Below are 27,001 nucleotides of genomic sequence, written 5' to 3' on the forward strand. Positions count from 1 at the left end.
TAAAACAATGTGTTGTTGTGTGTCATTGCTGAAAAGATCTCACGCCAGTGGAGCAGGCCTCCATCCAGCTGCCTATTTTACGGGAGCGTGTTGAAGTAAAACCTGAGTATGCAATCAGCAAAATAACAGACCTAGGACCTGTGTGTATGTGTGTAAAAGAGAAGGGTGGAGAGGGATCCTGTGGATTAAAAGTGACTTAAAAGACTAAGCAAGTTTTTAAGAACAGGCAAGGCTAAACTAAACTAAGAGTTTACATTTGGGCGTGGCCACGGCTAAAGTGAGCGGTGGGCGTGATTGTCCTTTCCTTTTGAGCGGGGGCAGGCTGCCGCCAGGGTGGGCCCTCGCTCTGTCTTCTGAGGGTCTTGAGTTGTTTAAAGGCGATTGCTGCCTTCTAATAATCCATGAAAATATGCTTTTTGATTTTCTCAAATTATGTTACAGTTAAAACATTTAAAAAATGCTCAAAAGCCATTTCAGTTAATTTTCTGTGTGGTTCAACTGATTTGTCAATACGTTTAATATGCTTCCTTTTTGGTTTTAGGGATTGCTTTTTTAAAATTTTTATTTCCCCTACTTTTGCGGCTTTTTGCTTGCTCTCTGTTTTCTGTGTCCATTTGCTGTGTGTTCTTCTGCGTCTGTTATTTATTTTTTAATTGTTTATTTTCTCCCCCGCTTGCAGCTTGCTTGCTGTCCGCTCTGTGTTCATTCGCTGTGCTTTCTTCTGCATTTTTGCTTGTCTCCCTGTTTGTTACATCACCTTGCTAAGTCAGCTCTCGGTGGCACTTGTGGGCCGGCAGCACTGCGCGGCGCATGCCGGCCATCAGCTCCACGGCGAGCCTGCCTTCACAAGGAGGACCAGGGACGTGAACCCAGGGCCTCCCATAGGGCAGATGGGAGCCCCGCTGATTGAGCCACAGCTGCTTCCTAGGGATTGCTTTTTAACAAGTTTGATGTAAATTGTTTTCAATTATGCAAAGTACTTACATGGTTTCAAAGTGAAAAGTATAAAAGAAGATATATTCAGAAATGTCTGTCCTAGCTCTATGCCTTCCTCCTTGCTGCCTTCTCTCCTCCGCTGGTGGCTCGCATACGCACTCCCTGTCTTCCTCTGCTGTGCCCCGTGCTGCCCCCGTTCTCCAGCATCTTGCTGGGAAGCTTCCCATCTCCTTTTCGCCACTGCATGCACTCTGGTCCCCTGAGAGTTTGTTCCCAGCCTTTCTGCTGTTACAAACAGTTTTGCAGTGAATGGTCTTTTGTGTGTCTGTGTGAAATGTAATGCTTTTTTAGTTTTCTTATCTACCTTTAACATAGGTTTCCCAAGTGGGGTGATAGCATGGTCAACATGCTATACTGTTATTTGGTATTTTTCCACTTTTAAAAACTACCAGGGCTTTAGTGTGATAATACAACTTATCATAGCCTTCGCGTTTTAGCTGTGTTTTTATTATTAAATGTGTTTTATGGTGACAAATGTGATATTTTATTAGCAAAATAAGATACACACTCCTCAATATTTTCATGTATATACTTATTACTTTGTCATTATAAAAACATGGATTAATGTTAGAAACGATCAATGTAGTCTTTGTAAAATAAAGTAATAATTCATTTAAGCCTTAGCCAACAAAAGTGAATTGGAGGCGATAAGTGGTTATAATAAAAAAAAGTTAATAACCCTCATCGTTTCAGCAAACTTATTTTGAGAATCAAATAATATTCATCTAAAATAAAGGTTTTTAAGGATTTTTATTAATGGGAATATCTAGACATATCATTTCTATTGCCTATGTTGCCATGGACTTGTGGTTCAAAAGTACCTGGGGCTCAGAAACGACCTTCTCTAACATAGCTCAAGAGTGGTGATTTTTTTTTCTTCCTTAATTCCAAGGTTCATGTTTTATTCGAACTGATCAACTGGATGGTGAGACGGACTGGAAGCTGAAGGTTGCAGTGAGCTGCACGCAAAGGCTGCCGTCCTTGGGGGTGAGCAACAGCGCAGTGACGCTGGTTTTCCTATCGTAGTAGTAATTTCTATGTAGCGAGTACATTTCTGTTTATTCAAATTAACTACTTTAATGCATTGAGAGTTTATTTTATGATTTCTTTATTACTAATGAAAGGTCATTGAAAATCATGTTAAAAGAATTTCCATGGCACATAGCCAGTTTTAGATAGAGTTTTGAATGTTCCTAATGTCTTCACACTTATGCTTTCCTTCCCTTCTTTTTTATTTTTTTAACTGTCTCATTTCATTAATTTTCAAAGTTGAGAAATTTTGGTGGGGTTTGCGTGAGTCTGTTATCGCTAATTGATTTACTCCCTCATCGGCTAGTTCAGGTAGTAGTTTTGAAGATGATAGAATTTGGACAGTGTAACTTAGGCTTATCTTCAGCGTTAGCCCAGCTACTTCAGCATTTTTTCTGTGAAAGGTAGAGAACCTTTTTGGATTAGTAGGAAGTGAAGCTAAGGGAAAAGGGAGAAATACTTTTTCTAACTTCTTCTGCATGCTTGCTGAGTTTCTCTTTATACCTGAGGAATAGGCAGGGATTTGGAGTGTTTACCTGAGAGAGAAAAGCTTCATCCCGTGTGAACTGCTGGTTTCAGTAGAGAGTAAACAAGACTGGGACTGTCTAAAGGCAGCCTTGAATCCACCTGCCACTGACCGCTGGAAAGAACACTGGACACCACAGCCCTGAGTCTGGCAGGCCATGCCTGGAGCAGCTGCTTGCATCACACACAGACTATAGTGAATTACAGTGGCCAGCAGGAACCTCCTGATGTTGTGTGTACTGGAATTTTGGGAAACTAAGTATATTTGAAATGTGTGATAGGATAAGACTTGGAAATATTCTCATGACCTAGGTTTTTTGGTGTCGCCTAATTTTTATTTAGTCCCTAGGTTAAAATCCATTACTTTACGTATTTTATTTATCTTTTCCAAAATCTGTTGGGCATTAATGAGAGATAACGTATTTTAAAATTTATTTGTTCATTTAGTCATCAAATATTCATTGACCATTGGCTGTGGACCTTACATGTTCTAGATCCTGGGGCTAAGAGACTTAAAAAAGGACTTTGCTCTTATGGAGTGTACTGCCTGATGGGGACGAGGAAAATAAGCAAGTACACCCAAGGCCGTGGCGAGAGCTGTAGAGGACGCAGGGCCTGGGTTACGGGGCTTGGTTATGGAAGGCCACTGAGGAGGTGGTGCTTGATCAGACCTGGAGGGAAGTATGAGGATGAGCCAAGAAGCCCTCTGCGGCAGTCTCGTTCCTTGTCTTGGGAAGAGCAGCTGCCCAGGTCTGCGGCTGGCACCTTCTGGGCATCGCCCAGCTCTGCGGGGAGCAGAGAGGGGCTGGGGTGTGGAGGGGATGCAGCAGGGCTGTCACGGCCCAGAGGCTCAGCGTGCTGGAGGTCGGCATGAGAGGGGGTGCTCACATGCTGTATTTGGGGTGTGAGGTCTCAATTTAAGCGCACTAAAAGGAGAAAAAGCTTTTTGGCTGTTTTAGTATCTTAAAATAAATACAAGTTCTTCAAAGAAAATTTAGAATACAGTTAAAAACAGTCCCCTCTCGTCTGTTCCTAGCTAGAATACTGCCCATCCGGGGCTTGTCGTTTCTGTCCTCGTCCTGTGTGTGTGGTGCACACACATTTTTTTTTTTCTTATTTATTTATTTACTTCTTGGATCAGGGAGAGTAGAGAAGCAAATGGGGGAGGATAGCCCCTACTGAAAACACTGATCCGGGGAGGTTAAAAAATTAAGGTAGGCTAGGGACTGGCAAACTTTCTGTCTAGGGTCAGATATTAAGTATTTTCGACTGGAGGCCACATAATGCATCTGTCACATAGGTGCCGCTGCTGCTGCTGTCTTCTTTTTTACAACCCTGTAAAAATGAGAAAACGTCTTTCTTGCCTTGAGCGCCCTCCAGAAACGGAGTGCAGGCTCGCTTTAGCCCCCAGGCCATGGATTTCCAACCCCTTAGCTGAAGGCCTTCCCCAGCTGACCAGCTGACCTCGACCGCCTCTTTATGGGCTGGAACAAATAGGCAACTTCCTCCCCCCTCCTTTTTAAAAAAAAATGTAAACATCTAGAGAAGGCATTTAAACAGTCTTCTTTTTTTCAGATAAATGCTTAGGAGGAGGATTGTGGGATAAAAGGATATCCATAATTTCAGGCTTCTGTTATTTCCAAATTGTCGTACAAGAGTTGTGTCAGAAGTTCTGTAACCAAGAGGAAGTGATTACCAGCATCTCAGTTGGCTAGTTCCTCTCATGTGTGCCACAGACTGGTTTTAGCTTTGAAGCAAGGATTTATTGGCTCCCAGTTTCAGGTTAGCAGAAGTCCAAGGTCAAGGTGTCGGCAAGGCCACACTTTTTTCCAGAATCTGCAGCTTTCCGGTGCTGCTGCTGGTGTGGTGGGCGTCCTGGGCTTGCGCTGTGGCCCCCGTCCCACCCTTGGGTCTTCCCCAGCTTCTGGCTTCTGGCCCACTCTGTTCTCTGACTTCCACCTCCTGCGCCTCTCCTTGTGAGGCCTCTGCTGGTGTGGGTCAGGACCCCGACTCGGCTGGCCCCTGAGTAAAGACCACAGAGGTCCTGGGAGCAGGAGCCCACGCCCACAGGGGTGCAGGGCCAGGTCAGGAGCCGCTTGTGGGGTGCGCAGTTCAGCCTCTGTACGAGGAATTGTCTTCTCAAAGTAAATAGATGTTGAAGAATACGTTTCAATTGATAAGTAAAAATATTTTAAAATTTGTACTTCTTTAATAGGATTTAAAGTTTTTTCCCCACGTACTTATTAGAAATTTGCATTTCTCATGTGGTTAAACATTTGTCTAGTCCTTTACAAGTGTGTTATTGGTGTTTGCCAATGAAAAATTATATATATGCTTATGTGGATGTTTATAGTTCTAATCGATAAGACCAGACATATACAAACATGTATCCTACTTTTAATTTCCCCTTCTTAGATAAGTAGAAATAGTTTACTTTTTCCTATTTTCACCCAGAGCATCACATAGTCTCCACCAATCCCTAGGTTAGAAGGTTTTAAAAAAAGAAATTGTATCCAAATGTTTGTTCTTGACCCATGTTTCTTACTCAGCAAGGTAGCACTCAGGCGAAAATTTTATTTGCTTTCATAATGATGTTCTATGACTGCTTATTTAAATTCTGTAGCACATTACACATATAATTTATTTCAGTTAAAACATCTTTTATTGGGAAAGCTGATGTGGCCCTAGTGATTGGGCTCCCGCCCACCACAAGAGGTCTGAGGTTTGGTTCCTGGTGCCTCCTAAAGAAGGTAGTGAGCTGGTGTGATGGACAGGTGCAGCAAGCTGACACAAGATGATGCAGCAAGAGACACAAGAAGAAAAGCGTTATGAGAGACACAGCAAAGCAGGGAGCAGAGGTTCCTGGTGCCTCCTAAAGAGAATGAGCAGGACAGCGAGCTGGCACAACAGACAGGTGCAGTGAGCTGACGTGACAAGATGACGCAACAAGAGACATAACAGGAAAAACAACAAGAGGCACAACAAAGCAGGGAGCAGAGGTTGTTTAAACAATTAGGTACCTCCCTCCCACTTTGGAGTCCTGGATTCAGTTTCCTGTTCCTTCTAAAAAGTCATGATGAACAGACACAGCAAGTGCAAACAACGAGGAGGGGGGAGAGATAAAAAAATAATAATGAATAAAGAATGTTTTTTGTTGGGAGAATGAGAGAAGGCAGTTCTACTGGACCAGGTGTTCAGGGCAGTAGGGACGTTAAGCTTGGCATTGACTCTTCCCGTTTGATCAGCTCTCCTTTACCCCCTTTTTAATTTGCAGAAACAGTTGGGCCCTTACTAAATCATTAGTTCACAAGCCAGGACGTAGCTCTTACCTATCTGGGCGTGGGGGTGGGTTTGCATGCAGCAGTTCCTAGGGTGTATGGTAGTAGCATGTACGGTTTTATAAGGAACTGTCAAACTGTTCAGGAGTGACCGTACCATTGGACATTTGTTTCTACCAGTGAGGTTTCAGTGATCGAGTTTCTCAAAATTCTTATCAGCATGTGGTATCCTCATTTTTTTTTCAGTCATGTTGTATGTGTGTAATGATAGCTCATTGGGTTTAAATTGGCGTTTTCCTTAATGGCTGATGATGATGACCATTGTTCCTTGTGCTTGTTTGTCATCTGTATCCTCTGGTGAAATGTCTGTTTATGTCTTTTTAGTTGCCTCTTTTGTAGAGTCCCTAGAATCTTCTCTGTACATTGTCTTGTCATGTGCAGAGAAGACAAATTAATTTTTTTATTCCAATCTGTATGCCTTCTACTTGTTTTACTTGTCATAGTGCACTGGCTAAGACCTCAAATACAGTACTGAATAGAAGTGGTGAGACCAGTCATCCTTGTCTTGCTTCCAGTCTTAAGGGAAGAACGTTGTCTTTGAACATGTGATGATGACTGGGTTTTTCATAGATGCTCTTTATCAGCTTGAAGGAGTACTTTCTATTCCTACTTTGTTGAGAGGTGTTTTGTTCTGCTTTTTAATTTTTTATCATGAATGGGTGTTGGATTTTTCAAACACTTTTGCATCTGCTGAGATGGTTGTATGGTTTTGTTTCTCTTCCTTCTGTTAATATTTTGAATTGTGTGGACTGATTTTAGATGGTTACACCAACCTTGTGTTCCTGGGCTAAATCTACCATTTGGTCATGTTGAGTATCCTTTGCATGTATTGTAGTATATGATTTGCTAATATTTTGTTTTGAGCAATGTTGGTCTGTTTTGATTTTGTCAGATGTCTTTCATTTGTTATCCAGGATAGCTAGGGATGTGCTGGCTTATAAAATAAACTGGGAGGTATTCTTGCCTTCTGTAATTTCTGAAATAGCTTGAATAAGATATTGCGACTTCTTTTTAAAATGTTGAACAAATTCATTCTTGACGCCGTCTGCACCAGGACTTCACTTTGGAGGGGAACTATTTACTTGTGAATTAAATTTTTAAAAATATATAGAGAGCTGATCAGACCATCTGCTCATTGGAGATTTGTATTTTTCAAGGGAGTTCCCCATTTCATGTAAGTTGTTCTGTTTAATGGTATGGCATTCATAATTTTCCAATATTCTCTTCAGAATGGTTGTCGGATCCTCTCTTTCATTCCCAATATTGGTAATTTGTATCTTTTGATCCGTTTAGTTAGAGGTTCATCAATTTTATTGATCATTTTAGAGACCTTACTTTTGGTTTCATTGATTATCTTTATCTCTGTTCATTTTCCTTTTGATTTCTGCTCTTACCTGTATTTTCTTAATTCTTGGTTTGTTGATTAATTTTCTTTTCTTTGTTAGCTTCTTATGGTGGAAGTTAGACCCCTTGATTTAGACCTTCCTTTCTATAGTAAGCATTTAGAGCTGTCAACTCCTTCTAAGCACTACTTTACAAACTGTATCGCTCAAATTTTTCATATAATGTATTTTATTTTAATTAAAATATTTTCTGATTTCTTCTGTGATTTCTTTTTTCACTGCTCAGTTATTTGGAAAGACGAGATTTATTTGCCAAGTTGTTGGGGATTTTCCTGGTATCTTTGGTAATTTATTTATTATTTAAATATATTTCAGTTGCAGAACACATTCTCAATCTGTACTGGTGGTCTCCCAGGGCTGCTATAGCAAACAGCCACAAACTGGGGGACTTACAACAGCAGAAACTTAGTGCCTTGCAGTCCTGGAGGCCAGAAGTCGGCAGTGAAGGTGCTGGCAGGGCTGCACTCCCCTGAGTCTGCGGGAAGAACTGCCCTGCCCCCTGCCCTTCTGCTGCAGCCCCTGGCGGGCAGCTCAGCGCGGGCTGCCTCTCTCATCCCCAGGCCTTCTTCTCACTCTGGTCTCCTCTCCCTGCCCTGGGAGGGTGCCCGTCACACTGCGTTAAGGCCCCCTCTTCTAGTGTGGCCTCATTTTAACTTAGCTAATTCCATCTGCAGTGTCCTTGTTTCCAAATTAAGGCCCGTTCATGGGGGCTGGGCTGGGGCTGGGGGTTGAGGAATACATGCTCTGGTTCCCCAAGTTCACGTTCTGCTCACGTGCAAGTACATGTCCCTGATCCTCACATTCCCAAAGCCTTAACCCTTCCACATCAACTCTGAGTCTAAAATCTCATCTAAATCGTGTATGCTCAAGTCTTGGGGTGTGGTCCATCCTAGGCAAAAGTATCCTCAAACGGTCATGCAGTTTTAAACTCTGAGTTGTTTCTCTAGGCCTTTGCCTACTACTGTGTTGTGATATATTGTCCTAGTCTGTCTTGTTTGCTAAATCTGTAATATCTTTGCTATATGAATGTCTTAAATTTTATTTCATTCAATGTTTATTTTTTCCTTTATCCTCATGGATTTTGTGTTGTGCCTAGAAGGCTGTGGGCCCACCAATATTCATTTATAATTTGTCTCAGTCCCCAGTGTAACCTACGTAAGTCAAGAGTTAAAATGAAAAGCCAGCTGCTAACGTTTACAGCATTCAGATGGCTGAAGTGCTCCTCACAGTGGTCCCCCTCACGCACAGACCCTCAGAGCAGGTGTCCTTGTGCCCGTAAGTCTGCGGGGCTCAGAGGGCGCTTTCCTCAAGGTCCATAGGTTCTTTCTAAGCATTACCTCACTTTAGGTGCAGTGCTCTGTTAACCATGCCTTCCTTTTCCCAGCTCTTTCTATCCTTTACCTCCCGGCATTTTCTGCTATGCTATCACCTTATTACTAAAATTATCTAGTCTCTTCCTCGTATGATCATGAAGATGTTTTTGCACCCTGTTGACTAATGTAATTTGAACTGATTGCTGGATTAGTGCTACTGTTTTTAGTTTACGTATTTCTTCCTTTGTATTCTTTTTCTCTTTTTCTAGTGTACATCCTCAAGTAATTTCTCTAGGATTAAAGGGGGAGGTAAAGATTATGAATCTCTAAATGACTGAAAAAGAGTCTAGCTTGCTCAAACCTCCCACTGCGTGAGCCTCAGAAGAGCCTTTAAAGAATTCTGAAGTGTCCGGATAGTAAACAGCATGGAAACTGTCATGCCAATTTCATAAATTTTAAATATATCTTGTTTTGTTAAAACTTAGTAGAAAAGAAAGTGTTGAATTAAAACTCTATATTAGAAAAGAATTTGTCAGAAAGAAATTAGGTAGAAAGAAGGATGTAGTATATGAGGACATTAATAGAAGATTCTAGAATTTGCAGAACAACCCTAACCTGTTGAGGCAAAGCAGATCATGGGTTGGCTGGGACTGGGAGTAGGAGGAGACATGGTCTGCAGAGTGGCACAAGGACACTAGGGGAGACAGAAATGTTTAGTGTCTTGACTGCGGTGGTGGTTTCTGAGGTATATACACAGGTAAAAGCTCGTCCAGGGAAGCGGATGTGGCTCAAGTGATTGGGCTCCTGTCTGCCATATAGGAGGTCCAGGGTTGATGCCCAGGAGAGCTTGCTTGAAGAGAGTGCTGGCCCATGCAGAGTGTTGGCTCATGCGGAGTGATGGCCAGTGTAGGATTGCTGGCCTCTGCGGAGAGCTGGTGCAGCAAGATGATTCAACAAAAAGAGACACAGAAGAGAGGTAATAAGAGACGCAGCAGACCAGGGAGTGAGGTGGTGCGAGAGATTGAGCACATCTCTCTCATTTCGGTAGGTCCCAGGATTGGTTCCCAGTGCCACCTGAAGAGAAGACAAGCAGACAGAGAAGAACACACAGCGAGTGGACACGAGAGCAAGCGGGGGGGTGGGCAGGAGAAATAAAAATTTTTTTAAAGGCTTTTAATTATGTGCAGTTTATTACATGTAAATAAATTTAATAAAGTAGTTAAAAGTCCACTGTGTTATTTTCTATAACTGTGTTATTCTCTTTGCTGTGATCACAAGAGTGGCATTTATTGTATTTAGTTTTATAAAGATGCTTTGTTTTCCTGATTTTTATTACCAACACTCATATATATGAATTTCACAATATTTACTTTACAAAGTTGTAATATTTATGGTTGATGTTATGATTTCATGATTCATGACTTTGATGAAGAATATGATTAAATAGTTGAAATAGCCATATGGTTAATGAAAACATCATAGTTTCTGTTATGACCATAAAATCGAAAAGCAATATATCATAGGAAAAAGAAAGCTTGACTGAATTTCTGATTCATTACTTAATTTAAATTTGTAGCTAGCTTCATGTAATTTGGCGTATTATGTGTAGACTTTTTTTTCCCTAAGCTCTTCATCATGGATGCATGTATGGCAATTTGGCTTTTCATTTAATAGCTCATTTGCCCGTAATTGTCACCCATTTTGACTTCTGTGTCTCTTGAATGAAATATAATTTGGAAATATTTGGTGTCTTTACTGTTACTCTCAGCTGAGTGTTATATCCATTGTGATACTCAATTAAATAAATCTGTGAATCCTACAGCTTTTCTTTTTTTTAGCTTTTTTTTACAGCTTTTCTTAAAGAAGTGATGACATCACCAAGGCTAATCTCTACAGATTTTGTTGTATTCCCAAACCACTTAATATGATCAGAGAAATAAAATTTCAGCAAGCCACTTAATAATAGCTGTGCTGCAAATCCTGTAATGCCAGATTAGATTTCTTGCTGTTTCACATAATGTGTAAGGCAAAGTTTTCAGGCATCACAGACATTCAGGAAATAGGTTTCTGGCTTTTGTGATCAAGCACATTTATTAACAACAATGAGGTCACAGTAATTTTCAATAAATCATGACTTGCTGATTTATTTCAAAAGATCCATATCACAGTAAACAATACCATTTACATTTAATTAGTTTTATTGAACGAAAGGCAATTTTATTTGTAATGAACCACATGTTATGATTAAGGATGTATTTTAATGACCTTTAAGTAATGCGAACAAATGTTGCCCTTGACCTAATAGCAGAGGCTTTCCTACATTATTGAAAACTTCAGAATGATTTTTAAATTATTGTGAAAAGCTCCAAATGACATTCTCATTATTGTGCCATTATTCAGTCATTTGATGTCTAATATACTAGATGAAATGCATTCCTCTAAATGTTCATGTGCATGTAGAAATGAGTATTGTTGCTAGCTTGCTCTTTATTTTCATATATCAAAAGGTAGTCTGCTATATAAAAGTTTCAGTTTTGAAAATTACTGTCACAATGTAATATTTAAGTGATGAGCGATTCTCAAACTTGCCATAACTCTGGAATCGTCTGTTTGCTTATTAGTAATACTAGCAGTATTTTTATGTCTAAACTTGTTATGTAGATGAGCTTGACTTAGTTAACTTGAAAGCAGTTTTTTCATAGTTAAAATATGGTCTGAGCTGCAGTAACAGACCCTCTGTGGTGGTGGACTGACCTGGTCAGCTCACTGCCCGCTCATGCAGCTGCGTTTCCCAGACTCTGGGCTGTCGCTCTCCTCGTCCGTCAGCAGGGAGGAGATGTCTCTCTGTCCTTCATTGCGCCCTTGGTCTTCCTGTCATTCTATGGCTTTGGGGCCAGAGGGACAGTTGCCATGTAGGCAGTGGTTTCCTCTCCCTGTGCCATTTTGGAGGTTCTGTCATGAGCCCTATCCTTTCCGGTGAGTTTGGAGGCATCACATTCTGTAAAGTAAGTTCCTTTTCTGCTTCTAAGATCCATAGGGGTTTCTCTTTCCTTTACCAAAACTTGTCTGATACAGCCCACATCAGAAGAGATATTTGTTTTTCCCTCTCCCGCACCTAACGGCCAGAGGTGGCGTGTGGCGCAGCGTGTGGTGCAGTGTGTGGCGCAGCGTGGGCACAAGGCGGCCGCGCTTGCTCGGGCTCCTCTCTGCACTAGGGCTGGCAGGAATGGGGACATCAGTGGAAACTGAGTCTCGTGGTCTTACCATGCTGCACAGGATGCTGAGGAACGTGTCCTAGACAGGGGAAGCCACGTACCCATCCATAACCTGGATGTTCTCGTTTAAAAGCCGGTGGAAGAATGCTGGACCGCAGTGTCTGCTACACTCTTTCTTCATTTGTGTTTTTTAATTTCTTTGCCATGAGGGAATCCCTCGAGACTTCCTCTTAGATTATTTCTCAATGGTGTGCACTGACTCTCCTGTCAGTTCCTGGAGGATTTCGCTGCCCGGGAACAGGATGCTCCCTGGAGAGTTTCTGTTATGATTAGCAGTTTTTATTAGCATCTATTATTGCATACTTATTCTTCAAGGAATTCTGAGAAATTTACAGATTTGAATGTTCCTCACTTATCGAGATGGAAATAGGAAATAAATACTAAAAAGTGAAGTAGTGAACATGTTTTCTAGGAGAAAAAGAAGCCAGGTCATTCTCATACCTTTTGTGTGCAGGAACATTTCCTTTTCTTTACGTGGGGCATTGGCTGGGGGTTGTGTGCCATGAAGAAATTATTCATTAAGTGCCTAAACGTGACCGCCAACTGGGCATATTTTCAGCCATTATTTCTTCAAATAGCTGTTCTCCCCATTCTCTTTCTTTCTCCACTCCTTCTGGTTCAAAACTAATTCTGTGAAGGCCTGAGCATTGCTGTATCACTTTGTGTGTGTATGTGTCCTGGGAGATGGTTCTGGCAAGCTGTCGCCACGGCACTAAGGAAGATCATTTGTTTATCACGTACGTGTTTACGTGTTATGCGCTGGAACAAACCCATGTGTCATCAGATCTAGGAATTTGTTATGAAATTGTTTTGTAAAATATATGTGGAATTATCATAATCACTTAAATTTCATATAACTTTAAAAATACACATAGCTCTACCTTAAATCTTTAAAATCAGAATCTTTATATGCATTTCTCAAGTGTTTAGAATCGGGAGAAGGGAGCTGAGGTGCCTTAAGCCACTGAGTGCCTCTCTCCCACCTTGGAGGTCCCAGGATCGGTTCCTGGTGCCTCCTAAAGAGAAGACAAGAAGAGAAGATAAGCAGACATAGAAGAACATGTAGCGAAGGAACAGAGAGCAGACAGCAAGCGCAGGCAGCAGTGGGGATAAATAAAAAGTTAAAAATGTTTCAAAAAAAAAAAAGAGGAGACAGTGCCTTTCCTCTGTTGAACTTAAAAATAGTTTAATTATCTTTCATCATAATTCATAGTGTTGACAGATGAAATGTATGAAAATCAACCATCCCTTTTGGTAAATAATATTAGAAATATCAACTGCTAAATGAAAAATTTCCAAGTGAATTTTGCTTAGTTTTAGAAATTATAATTAATTCAGACATTCTTTATTTCAGGACCTTTTTTCTATCAATGCTTATGTTTATGCTCAGAAGCCACAACTGGATATTCATAGTTTTGAAGGTACATTTACTAGGGTAAGTTAAGTCTTGTGTTTAATTGAAATATATCCATCGTGTTTGTAATTTTTGCAAACCTTCATTTTGAAAGAGTAATTAAATCAAGACTAAATTCATACATAGAAGTTTTTGAACTAGAAAGGGAAAACCTAGAGAACATTTCAAATTTTTAAGTGTTCCTGTATTAAATATCTGTTTGGGATATATTTAGTATAGTTTTTCTAATTTTTAGCATGTTTTCCTGTGATAAGATCGTCACCCCCTAAAATGTCAGTAAAATGAAGTTAATATGATATCCTTATTATTTCTAGTTTTTTATTAACTGGGTGGATGTGTATATACGTATGTGTATGTGTGTGTATATATATGTATGTATACATATAGGTATATATGATATCTTTCATTATTATAGAGCTTTTGTATTATAGTTTGAAGTCCTTCTGTCCCTGACTATATAATGGGATTTGAAGGTGCCAGTAACTTTTAATTTTTATGACTTACACTGATACTGGAAATGTTTTGCAATACTTCAGGGGTTGACTATATTACTGTATTTTATGTATAATTGCTTCAGCTATTTTTAAAGATTTCTGTTGGTGAAGTCACTTTTGATTTGCTCTTGGGCACCCTCAAAGATTGGGAAGCAGTTGTCATCATTTGAAAAAGTGCTTCCTGAGCTTATAGTTCATTCCAGCTAATGGGCTCTGTAGAATGCAAAATGGGGAAACCTGTGAGGCAGTTAAAGTCTTACGGATGAGGTGAGCATCACCTTGAAAGTGTGTGTTTGCATAAGTGCTACAGTAGAGTGTATATAATGCCTTCAAGGCAGCACAGAACGCCTGTCCTGATGAGAAGCGTCCTGCAATGAGTTTTGAAACAAATGAAGATCCTTTTGAATTTTTAAAAAATGTTATTGAAAAAGCATGTTCTTATTACAGACTTTCGCATATAGAGAAAATCGATACAAAAGGCATGCTTGATCCAGTCAGTTAAGAGTTATTAACTTATCTACTATTATATTTTGGAATGTTATTTGCTCTCTTCTGTTTCACAGATTTATATTGCTGTGACTTCCCACACCTTGGAACTGAGTTTGCTAGACAGTGTGTGGAAGCACCCCGATATCAGAGAGAGCAAGATGTGTGGCAGGGGCCACGGAGGCCTGCCAGGGATGGTCGTGGGGCCTGGGAGGGGTCAGACTGGGCAGGTGGTTGGGGAGAGCTTGAGGATCTCTTCATAGGAACCATTTCAGGATTTTTAGCTTAGAGGAGAAATGTTAGTATTGATGTTTTAAAAGGTTCCTTTAGACTTCTGGCTCCCTTAGGTTAATCGTGGGCGCCTACGTTTGTTGATCTTCTCACAGCCTCTGAGTGCCATACAGGCCAAGTATTCAGAGAAAAGTCACCCCCAACTCCTGTCTGTAACGTAAATATGAGATGGAAAATTGTGCAAACCTAAGCAAACCTCGGTTTGGTTTAAGTGGGAGAAAATATCCAAAATAGCTCAGTCAGCTCCAGAGATGGGATTGTGCAAAAGAAAGGAGTGTATTACAGGATTCTAAGGGGCATGAAAAACATCAAGTAGGGTTTGCATCCCACAGGAAAAGGATTGTTGAGTAGGGCGCGGTGGGATCTGGTGACCACAGTTAAAAGGAATGGGCTTTGGAAGAATTGCAGAGCAAAAGTGAGAAACGTGGAAAGGCGTTCTTACCACAGGGGTGGGAGGTACCTCGTGAGGGGTTGTTCTTTGAGACTTGGTGATGAAGAGGAAATGGACTTTTCTGAAACAATGGGATAATAACATGGAGAGTCAGACTCACGCCAGCGGCCACAAGGTTCCGTTCTTTATGGACCTTGTTTCCCTGTACCAGCTCCAGCTCCAGCTCCTACCCATGGAATAGAATTACCTGTTACTGAAGTCGGGGAAGTGTTGGATTCCTCTAGGTTCTTGGCTATGTTGCATGAAAGAATTTAAGAACACACCAGTTTAGTTAGGCCAGTAGAAAGAATTTGTTGGGAAATGGGGGGAAAGAACAGAGCTCACTGAGAAATGGGAAAGATGGAACTACACAACAAAATTTGGTGTTATATTTTTTAAACTATTAATTATTCCTCCCCCTTGGTAATGCTAAGGGGAGGGACCCCAGCTGTTTTTGGTTACCCCACCAGTGTTGGAGGTCCCAGAAAGGGAAGCTGGGAACTCAAGGTTAAATTCAAGGTCTCAGCAGGGGCTTGCAGCCATGTTGTCTGTCGGCCATGTTGTGGCTTATCCTGTCCTCGTTTTCCTGGCTAACCTGCCTCAGTTCTCCCCTCTAGAGCTCATGCCCTTATTTTAAGGGGGTGCTGAGGGGCGATGGTCATTCTATAGTTACTTCCTGCTGGTTAGGGCAATAGTCCCTGCCTGACAGGGCGTGATCCTCTCTGGATATTCTATTGAGGTTGAGGAAAGATGGGTCTGACACTGTGGTTAGAACTGGCTGAAATCTCTGCAGGACTAATATCTTGTTCTGGAAGGTGCTGATTCTGGAAGAAATAAACTTAGTTAGAATTTTGAAGATACCTGGCCCCACTAAAAGGATAAAGAAGATGGTGGTAAGTGGGCCCCCAAAGAGGGGCCAGCCGTGACACGCTGGACCACGAGAGTGAGCAAGGCCAGGTGCCTCCAGACGCTGCCTCCTCCCAGAGCTGATGGGGAACAGCGTTCTTCCTTGAGTTCTTTATGCTGCTGGTTAACTCTAGGGAGAGATGGTGGTAGACCTGCTGGGTTTGATATAAACTGCCAACCCAGTTCCCAGAGCAGTGGTTATGCCTAGGACAGCTAGAAGAGGTGTGCGGAGAGGCACTTCCGTAGACATAAACTCACAAAGACGGTGTAGGCAACAAGACAAGCATGGCAAGCAAAATAAAGACAGTACTTAAGAGAGCCATTCCTTTATCCTATAGGCATGGTCATTAATTAGAAAGTTAATTAAATTTACCAGGACTTTTAACATGTTCATTATCCCTCTGCATATAATCTAGACAAGATATCACCATAATCATCAGACATACAGCTACCGTACTTAATAGTAATCAATGCATAAATTTCTTTTTGAGCTGCAATTAATAGATCTAAACTCCAAGTTTGCATCACCATACATGTTATCTCTCTATGGGAGCAGGCCATAATGCCAGTGTGTTTAGGTTCTTTTCACATCACTCTGGTAATCACTGCTCCACTTGGTGTGTCCCTCACACAGCCGCCTGCTAGCCCTGGAGAGACGCTAGCAACTAGGCTCCAGTACTTCACTGGCCTGGTGCATAGCGCCCTTCAGCACTAAGAAACAGGTCTGTCCTTGGGCAGTGTCCATTGTCTGTCTGGCTCTGTCAAGCCATTGCTGGCTGCTGCAGAAATCTGAAACTGCAACATCTCGCCATCCACTTCAGGATAGCCAGAGATGGAGTAGATACTTTTATTGTTTTAGGGGTCAGGGTTAGTGACCATCATAGCCAATAACTCAAGTGGAGAGGCAAAATGCAGTGTATTTGGGCCTGGCTTGAATGTACAGGAGAGTTTGACTATACTGAAGTTTCTCTCTTAAATTTCTAAATACTTTCAGTGCAGTTTATAACATATTTAATGAACTTTTTAGTGCTTTGCTTTTTACTTCTACACCATTACCATGATGACGTTAACAGGTATTTTACTTTAGCAACACAGAAAAGATACCTTCGCAATTATTTTATGAAAATCGAAGATTCCTAAAGGAATCAATATTATTTTTTCTTACTACCACTTTAATACAGAGATTGAGGTAGCCTCTGAAAGGTTTCCCTGTTATGAAGTAAGTTACTTTTTGTTATTAATATAAATTTTAGGTTTCTAATAAATGGCTTCCTGGAATTAGCCATTTAAATGCTTCAGTTTAGAAGATGCTTTTATAGATGTCTTATAATTAAACATAATCACATAGACTAGTTACCTTATAGTTAAATAAGTTTATTAAATTACAGTTACCAACTAATAAAGTTTACTTTATCCATTTAAAAGAAGGCAGTCCTACATTTCTTTCTTTAGCTTAATTTCATTAAACATGTGCTTAAAACTTTCACCATCTTAAAGGTTTAATACATATAATGTTAATTTATTTAATTGGTATCCAATAAACCTAGGGAGATAACACCCAAGTTAAATAAAATTGAAACCATTATAGTTTATGCAGGAAATGTTCTTTTTTCCTTCCTTTACAGAAGGCTAAATCTCTTTCTTTAATAAAATTCTAAATCTGTGAATAATTTTAAAAGCATACTGACAGCTAAGTTTTGGAATAGATTAATTACAGTTGTTTATTTTGTTTTAATTATAATTTAGAAAAGATCTTTCTGTATCTTTTTAAGGACTTTTCTTTTACTTACTGAAATTTGGTTGTAGAATTATTAACTACCCTTATTAAGGCTGTTAAAAGGCTTAAATTAGGGAATTCCATGACAAACTGATTTTAATTCCCCAGCCTAGAAGACAGTTTTAATCTGCCACACCTAGCCCCTCTCTCAGAGCTCTCGCTAAGAGAAGGCCCTGGGGACTGTGTAGTCAAAGGGACACCTTTGACTCAGGAAAACCTTTTCCCTTCCTAGTAGTTTCTACGTGCAGATTCCATGTGGCCTTCCATCCTGCTCAGCCTCATTCGGGCTTCAGGAATACTCATTCACATGGTAAGTGCATGTTTGACTTTACAATTTGAGTAGACCTTTTTTTAAAATTTATTGAAGTACATCACTCATAAATATACATAAACAATAAGTGTATAATAATAGTTGTGAATTACAAAACAAACATACATAACATCACACAGGACTCTCATAGCTCACCCTACCACCAATACCTTGCATTGTTGTTAAATCTTGTCAACTAATGATTAAAGAGCACTGTCAAATTATTACTACTAAACAAAGTATTTTTCCCCCAACCAATCCTATTATTATCATCTTTATGTCATTTATATATGAACATACATAAACAATTAAGTGTATAGTAAAAGTTGTGAACTTACAAAGCAAACATGCCAACATCATAACAGGGGTCCCTTACATCAACCCTCCACCTCCACCTTGCATTGTCATGAGACGTTTGTTACAAATTAGTAAAGAATATTGTCAAAATCTTACTAATCATAGTCTTTATCCTACATTTGGTGTTTTTCCCCAACCCACCCTATTATTATTTTTTAAAATATATTTTTTATGACAGAAGTTGTAAACTTAGAAAACAATCACGCACATGTGCAGAATTCCCAAACAACACCCCTCCATCAGCACACCACGATGTGGTGTGTCATTTGCTACAGATAAAATAATATCATCTGATTGTTACCATGTCCATAGTGTACATTTGGCTCGCATTTACCATAGTGCCCCATTATCAAGACAGTTCATCTTTTGCTCAGATATAAGATTATACTATTACTACTAACCAAAGTCCATAGGTCACTCCAGCTGTATTTTTCCCATGCTTCTCTACATTCCCAGCACCCTGCAGTAGTGATATACATTTGCTCTAGTGAATAGAGCTTTTAAGAATTTTTATTTGTTAATTTGATATTACCATCCTGATGTATGAAGATACACACTGAGCAAATAGGCAGATACAAATAAGAGTTAGACACAAAAATACAAATCACTAAAGTTACTTAAAACTTTGATTCTTTTACAAAATAAGTTTTACTGTAAAATAACATCAATTCATGAACTATTGTGATTGGTAAGCGAAGAAAATGTGGCATTGGTGTGGAGAAAGTGGCCATGGTGCCTGCTGGGGGTGGGGAATGGGAGGAAGAGATGAGATGTGGAGGCGTCTTCGGGACTTGGAGTTGTCCTGGGTGATGCTGCAGGGACAGTTACCGGACACTGTATGTCCTCCCATGGCCCACTGGGTGGAACGAGGGAGAGTGTGGGCTATGGTGTGGACCACTGATCATGAGGGTGCAGCGGTGCTCAGAGATGTATTCACCAAATGCAGTGAATGTCTCATGATGGAGGAGGCTGTGGTTATGGGGGGAGGAGTGGGGTGAGGAGGGTGGGGGGTATATGGGTACCTCATATTTTTGTAATGTAATATTAAAAAAATAAAGACAAAAAAATAACATTGAAAAGATTTCTTTGAAGACTATTTTTAATTACTCTAATTTGCACTGTTGTTACTGGATTTCGTTTAGGTTTTTTGACTATGCTGTTAAAATGAATTTCAAGAGCACGTTGGGTGAGTTAGGCCAGTAATTTATTCAGGTAGGGAGGGAGGAGAAATGGGAGAAAATAACAGATCAGGTGCCCTAGGTAGAGAGGAAGGGGCTGGAAAATGATAAAGAGGGCTGATTTACAGACTACAATTCCCCATTGTAGGTTATAAAGCCCCATTGTAGGTTATTTATATATTATATAAATATAATGCGTGGCCACATGGCAGAGGAAAAACGGTGAGAGTGGTGCACAGAGGGTAGGACAGTCCAGAGGCATGCCAGCAAGAGCAAGCAAGCTCAGGCCTGGTGCCTGCCCTTTTGAAGTGTTGATTATCCCACCCCTTTGCTAATGGCAGGGGAGGAGTTCCAACTGTTTACCATTTTGATTGCTTATTTCTCCCATCAGTCCTCCAGGAGGGCCCAAGGATAAAGTCCTTGGGGAATATTGGGGGCATCTCTTTTCTCTGGAGGAAGTCTTCTGAGTGGCAGAATCTTGGGGGTGGGGGTCTTCCAGCAGCCGTCTTGGGGGTTACTGATGTCCACGTGGTCTCTCTGCCAGGTTCCAGATCCAGCTATTGATTCCCTATTTTACTAGCCTGCTTCACTGTGACCATGCAGTTTTGCACAACAATTTCATTTCTTTTAATTACTGGCTTGTAACTAACTTGTCCCCAGTGATTTAAAATACAATTTTCCTTTTCTTCAGAACTTTGCTTATTTCCCATTCTGACTCTGCCAGACCTTGGATGAGCAAGACTAATCCCAGTACAAAGTCACTGAGGTCACTGAATCCTTAGGGAAACTGGCTTCTGTCATGAATTGCTTCTTTTAGGAACATCAGCACTCTAGGTGGGAGGCCTCCACTCCCAGTCCTCAGCTGCTGGACAAGAAGAGTGGACATCCAGGCCTGAGGGTTGAGAATTCCACCAGGCAGCAATCACCTGGAGTCAAGAGAAAGCAGGGCTACTAATACCAGTGGAAGGACTGCAGACAGGGGTGTCTCAAGTTTGCTTTCCCCTGAGCCATGTGGGGCAGAAGTTGTCATGAAATTAACTATAAGCAAAGGCAAGCGGTGAGGCTAGACCTGAAGTAACCATAAACAAAGGCACACTCGGCTTATAATTACCGTCATGAGCTGAAGTCTAAGAGCTAGGTGAAGCTAGTTATTACAAAATAACCATAATCACAGGTAAGTTTAGTTTGTAATTACCATTACTTGCTCAAGCTAGACTGGAAGTAGGTACAAATAAAGGTAAATTAGTTTAAGATTGCCATTACAATAGCTGAAGGGTAAGGGCTAGTAAAGCTGGTGAGGTAGAGCAAGGGTGTAGCTAGACCTGGAGTAACATAGACAAAGGTAAATCAGTCTACGATTACACTTACAATAGTAGGTCTAGGCTAAATCCACCCAGTTAAAACAATTTCAGTCATTATCCTTCTGTTTTATAATATAAAAGGATCTGTATAATGATCTTAACTCTTAATTACAGTTTCTAGTAAGTTTCTACTTTAAAACAATTTGGGCACTTCTGTTTATTAACTAAGCAACTAAAACAATTTTATTAACAATTTTGCTGTTTTTCTGCTTTTCCAGCAGCTGAATTAATTCCATTTGTGATTTCTTTTATACATCAAATTCAATTGCAAGGTAGTATTGACATTTAAAGACTTATTTTTAGATTACCTTTCACTGTTATCCAATTTTGAACAGACGAACCCCAAATCCGACTTACAAGTTTCTAGGTATGAGCTCATTTACAAGATTAAAGCAGCACAGATTACAACGGAAGAGAGACTTTTACACACTTAGCTAGGCTTAGGGAAAGACTTGACCATAGAATCACCGGACACAAAGCTCCCAGTGTCTGTCCATCACAGAAACTTCATGCAGAACCCTCCAGCTTTGTTCCTCCAGGAAAATCCCGGGCAGCTTCTAAATAGGAAGCCAACCGCTCCAAGAGAATCCCGTCCCCGAGGAGACGCGGGTTGGGCTGCATCCCATTAGTTACCTCCCACAGGGGTAAGGCCCTGGAAGGAGTGGGGGGTAATAAGGAAATGGCTAGGAAAGCCAGGAGCCTTTTTACCTCAGTTGATACACACGAAGAGGTTCCTTGTTCTATCGGGAGAGGGTCAGTAAATGGAGTGCCTTTCCTCATCCCCTTAGGGCAGGGCTTGTAACCTATTTTCTTCCACAGACACCTTGTTGAGAACCCTGCTTCAAGGAGACATGTCCACATGGTCTCTAGCCCTCAGTTGCAGCAGTCCTCTCCTTCCCTCCAGCACATGTTCGATTGGAATTCAGGGTCCCATACAGAGCCCACTCTTGGCCATACTGCGGCCAAATGGTATTGAAGCAGGCTGGTAAGATAGGGAATCAATAGATGATCTGGAACCTGGCAGAGTCCACGTGGACATCAGCAACCCCAAGATGGCGGCTGGAAGACCCTCACCCCCAAGATTCTGCCACTCAGAAGAAAAATACCTCTGGAAGCCAGGAGAAGCCCCCGATATTCCCCAGGGACTTTGTCCTTGGGCTCTGGTGGGAGAAATAAACAAAATGGTAAACAGCTGGAACCCCTCCCCTGCCATAGCAAAGGAGTGAGATAGTTAACAGTTTAAAAAGGCAAGCAGGGCCTAAGTGCTCGTTCTCTCTCGCCTCAGGACCGCTCGGGACCCGCTCTCGTTTTTCCTCTGCCAAGGGACCACTCAAATAACACTTGGGCATTTGTAACCTATAATGGGGAACTGTGGTCTGTAAATCAGCCCGCTTTATCACTTCTCACCCCCTTCCTCTCTTCCTGGGACCCCTGATCTGTTATTTTCTCCCATTTCTCCTCTCTCCCTACCTGAATACATTACTGGCCTAACTCATCTGACGTGCTGTTGAAACTCATTTCTGCAGCATAGTTAAGAACCTAGACAAAGCCCAGTAACAGCATGGCAGGAAAAGATTAGACTAGGCAGATTGTCCAATTTAAGAGCTGCCCATTATCCTAGGGGAAGAAACATGCTGGTCAGTCTTGGGACATCCCACTGGTAAATCTGACTGAACAGATTGTTTGCCTGGCCAGTGTCCTGGAAACTGGGGAGACCTGCTTGCTTTCCCACGTTCTGGGGATCGGGAGCTTTGTCTCTGGGTATCCCCAGAGGCTTGGAGGTCTTGGGGGCATCTGGGTCCAGTTCCCAGACCAAACACCCAAGCTGGCTGACCCTAGGAAAGGCCCTGGCTAGAGACTTTTCTTTGGCATACTTTGTAAGGTCTTAGGAACTGGCCAGGGGTGAGCTCACCTTATAGCTGCTTCCGGGGGCCTAGGTCCACAGTTAAACCCAGTTTAAAAGCCCATAAAAAACTAGAGACTAATTGTCCTGTGATTTGCTGGCAGACACCCTCAGGAAGCGCCCCCCCTTCTCTGAGACAACCTTCATACCTCTCCTGGGAGGAGCAGGAGCAAAGCCTCCAGGCAGCGGAGGGTGGGGATCAGGCCCTGCTGACAAAAGCATTTTAAGTTTCTAAAGCATCTCACAGATGCAGAGTGAGCACAGCGGGAGTCGGAAGATCAAAGGCACTTTTTTCTTTCTTTAAGTTTTATTTATTTCTCCCCCACCCACTCCTTGTTTGCACTTGCCTGTCTGTCCCTCTTCCTAGTTTCCTTAGGAGGAACCAGAAACCTAATCCTGGACCTCAGACGTGGCAGGGAGGTGCTTAATCTCTTGAGACACCTCTGCTCCCTGCTTTTGAGTCTCACAATAAGTTTTCTTCCTGTCCCTTGTTGCATCATCATGTTGCATCAGCTCATCATACCTGCCTGACTTGCCAGCTCCCTGTCTTCTTTAGGAGGCACTGGGAACCTAACCAGGGACCTCCCATGTGGTAGGTGGGAGTCCAGTTGCTCGAGTCACATCCGCTTCCCTCAAAGGCCCTTTTAATTTAAAGGAGATAGATAACTAGTGCTCTAAGGAAATGGTACAACAGGTGATAGCCATTCTGAACGTACAGAGAGGGTTTGGTAAACTCCCAGTGGTTCCTCCTTGACTCAGGCCACATGCCCAGTCAGGTCTCAAGGGCAGTTTTCACCTGCCACCCAGAACTTCCTTGCATATACATAGAGTGTGGGCTCAATCCTGACACCTCCAGAGAGGAAGTTGGAGTCCAGGCTGAGTTTATGTCCTGTGGGCTCCTATCCAGGCTTCCCTTTAAGGTGGCAGAAAAAGAGGGCACAGACAGACCTTAAAAGCCACCAGTCTCTGGCAGGGGCCAGTGAGCACCACCCACTTATCTTTCTTCTGCCAATAGCTCACCAAATGAAGACGAGGAAGTATTGGATTCCTCTAGGTTCTTGGCTATGTTGCAAAAAAGAATTTAAGAACATACCAGTTTAGTTAGGCCAGTAAAAAGAATTTATTTGGAAATGGGGGGGGGGGGGGGGGGGAAGGGGGAGAACAGAATTCACTGAGAAATGAGAAAGATAGAAATACACACCAAAATTTGGTGTGGGCTCCTCCAGGCAGAGAGAGCTAGCTCTGCCTTGTGTGGTTACATTTTAAACTATTAATTATTCTTCCTCCTTAGAAATGCTAAGAGGAGGGGCCCCAGCTGTTACTGGTTACTCCACCAATGTTGGGGGCCAGTGGTGAAGCCTGTTGGGAATATCTGGGGCTAAGAGGAGGTCCGGGAAAGAGAAACTGGGACCTCAAAGTTAAACTCAGGCTCTCAGCGAGGTCTTGCAGCCATGTATGTTGTCTGTCGGCCAGGTTGTCTGTTAGCCAGGTTGTGGTGTGGCTTCTAGTTTCCCTGGATAACCTTCATCATTACTACTGATTCATAAAACCAGTACTCATGACTATGAAAAAGAGAAGGAACCCCAAATCCTAATTAAACTACTAAAAGAAAAGCAACAGATAGTAAGAATCCAAACTTGTTAGTTTATGAAAATTTTTCAAAATCAAAGAAAATAACCTCAAGATGGAGAAAAACTTATTATAGAGAGAAAATCAGTGCACTAACCTGGTTCAGTAGTTATGCAGACAATTGTAGATATGAAAGAAAAACATAAATCAGAAATTTAAAAACTGCAGTGAACATAAAAAAGGTAAATGTTGCATGAGAGCCAACTGAACTCAGGAAAATATAGAAGAACATGAACATCTGAGAAGTGAGGACTAAATAACCATGTGCCCAAGGGAGAAAAGATGGAGGAATATATAAAAAAAGATAAAGAGGATCATAATGAGAGACTAAGGAAAGGAAAATAAAAGCACGAAAGGGACCAGAAAGTGAGAGATGCAGAGGACAAGCAGTTAATGATCCAATATGCTTAAGATTAGATCTGCTTGAAACCAACTGTGAAACAATTTTAAAAATTATAGTTCAAGTAAGTGGTACTAAAAAGAAAGAATATCTCATTCTACTTACTAAAATAGCCCACATGTACCTGGGAAAACTCTAAGACACATAACTTCTATTACATTTGATAAAGGAAAATAATTCCTGGGGTTTCTAGGGAAAAGACCTCATCACTTATTATAGAGAGAAAATCAGGTCTCCAGCAGACTTTTCAACAAGTGAAGCAATACAGCAGCAGAGCAGCACTTGCAAGAACCTCAAGGAAAGAGAAAGTGTGAGTCAAGGATAATATTATATATCCATTGAGTCTACACTCACACATCATGGCTATGGAAAAACAGTTTTAAACATACAGAACTCTGGGTATATTGTAATCAATATATGTAATTTTAAAGACAATACCAGAGATTTAGCTTAACCCAATCAGATGAAATGGAAGCTTCAGGGAAGGTGTTATGGCAAGCAATACCAGTTTACTAAATCAAACACCAAACTGAGGTAGACATATAGGTGAAAGGCAGGTATGTGAGTGTTCTGTACTCTTGACACAGAAATAACAGACCTAGAAATACAGGAAAAGAAAAATGAGAGTTAGCTCATTTACTGATGCCCTTGGTGCAAGGATAGAGTTATTGGAACTCATATAAGAGGTCACAAAAGGCGATGAGTACAATAGTAGGCGTATTTGTACAGAAAGTTGGATGTAGGTCAGTCAGTATGGTATTAGGAGGAAGGTTACAACTAAGAAGGACACACCTTAGGGAATGCCAAAATAAATTTTAAAAAATTAAAGGAACGTATAGTGAAAGATGCATAGTACATGGTACCATTCATATCTAAAATTTACTGGATCAAAAAGGCTAAAATAAAGGCTTAATCAAAGATGTACCAGGCAAATGCACATAAAAAGAAAGCAGGGTTTGCTTTCTTCACATTTAACAAAACAGAATCTAGATAGAATTTAGAATGAGACAAAGAATGATAACTTTAAAAACACTAGAGCCCATAATAGACTTTGCAAAACCACTTTCAGTTCCAAGACAGCCTGGTGAACAGAGGTAAGTAAAGATACAGCGTAATCCGTAAAGTAAGTAGATCTTTTTGACTTTCCAATGAGATTTGTCCCCAGTAATTAAATTTTCAGCATTTTTAGGGCATTACAAAAACTGATAAAACATGAAGTTGCAAAGAAAACATGAACAAGAACACAAGGAAACATGTTCCATACTATAGAAATAATACAGGGAAGCGGACTTGGCCCCGTGGTTAGGGCGTCTGTCTACCACATGGGAGGTCTGCGGTTCAAACCCCAGGCCTCCTTGACCCATGTGGAGCTGACCCATGCGCAGTGCTGATGTGCACAAGGAGTGCCGTGCCATATAGGGGTGTCTCCCGCGTAGGGGAGCCCCATGCACAAGGAGTGCGCCCTGTAAGGAGAGCCGCCCAGCGTGAAAGAAAGGCAGCCTGCCCAGGAATGGTGCCGTACACACGGAGAGCTGACACAACAAGATGACACAACAAAAAGAAACAGATTCCCGTGCCGCTGATCACAACAGAAGCAGACAAAGAAGAACACGCAGCAAATGGACACAGAGAACAGACAACCGGGGTCGGGTGGGAGGAAGGGGAGAGAAATAAATTAATGAATCTTAAAAAAAAAAAAAGAAATAATACAAGCAACATCCTTTGATCACAATGCAATAAAATTAGTAAGTAATCATAAAATAGTCCTTCCACCAGTAAATTTAAGAACTCTATATTAATCAATTTGTATAAAGGGGAAATAAAAACTAAAGTTGGAGAATTTATAAAAAATGCTGGAAAGGAAAACACTACGATTAGAATCTCAATCTATTGCAATAGAGACTCTGATATATATACTGCAAGCTTATACATAATATATATATTACAATTAAAATGAAAGAAAGAAATATGCGGTAGTAATGTGTTACAAGAAAGTGAAGAGAAAGAGAGCATGAGGAAGCAGATGTAAAAGCAGACATTAAAGGGTATATAACCAAACCCAAAAAGAACTGATAGGTCCAGATGCCATTTTTAAGAAAAAAATAGAGTAATAAGTTATTTAAGAAAAAGAAAAGGGAGAAACACATTTAACCTAACAAAATATGTGTGAAATAATCTTCGAAACA

The 27,001-nt window shown here is 41.1% G+C and overlaps 1 protein-coding gene across 7 annotated transcripts in view; it reads left to right on the forward strand.

Moving 5' to 3' along the window:
* Positions 1–27,001, forward strand: part of ATP9B (ATPase phospholipid transporting 9B (putative)) — a 359,772-nt gene that overhangs the window by 146,403 nt on the left and 186,368 nt on the right. For 5 of the 7 annotated variants that reach the window (XM_071208595.1, XM_058277921.1, XM_071208599.1 and 2 more), the window contains 2 exons: positions 1,889–1,983; positions 13,234–13,314. In XM_071208595.1, coding sequence (XP_071064696.1) covers positions 1,889–1,983; positions 13,234–13,314 — 176 coding nt within the window. The remainder of the gene's footprint in view (positions 1–1,888; positions 1,984–13,233; positions 13,315–27,001) is intronic. The other 2 variants (XM_071208596.1, XM_058277922.1) reach the window with 1 other exon arrangement.

Source organism: Dasypus novemcinctus, chromosome 16 (assembly GCF_030445035.2).
Source record: "Dasypus novemcinctus isolate mDasNov1 chromosome 16, mDasNov1.1.hap2, whole genome shotgun sequence".
NCBI lineage: Eukaryota > Metazoa > Chordata > Mammalia > Cingulata > Dasypodidae > Dasypus > Dasypus novemcinctus.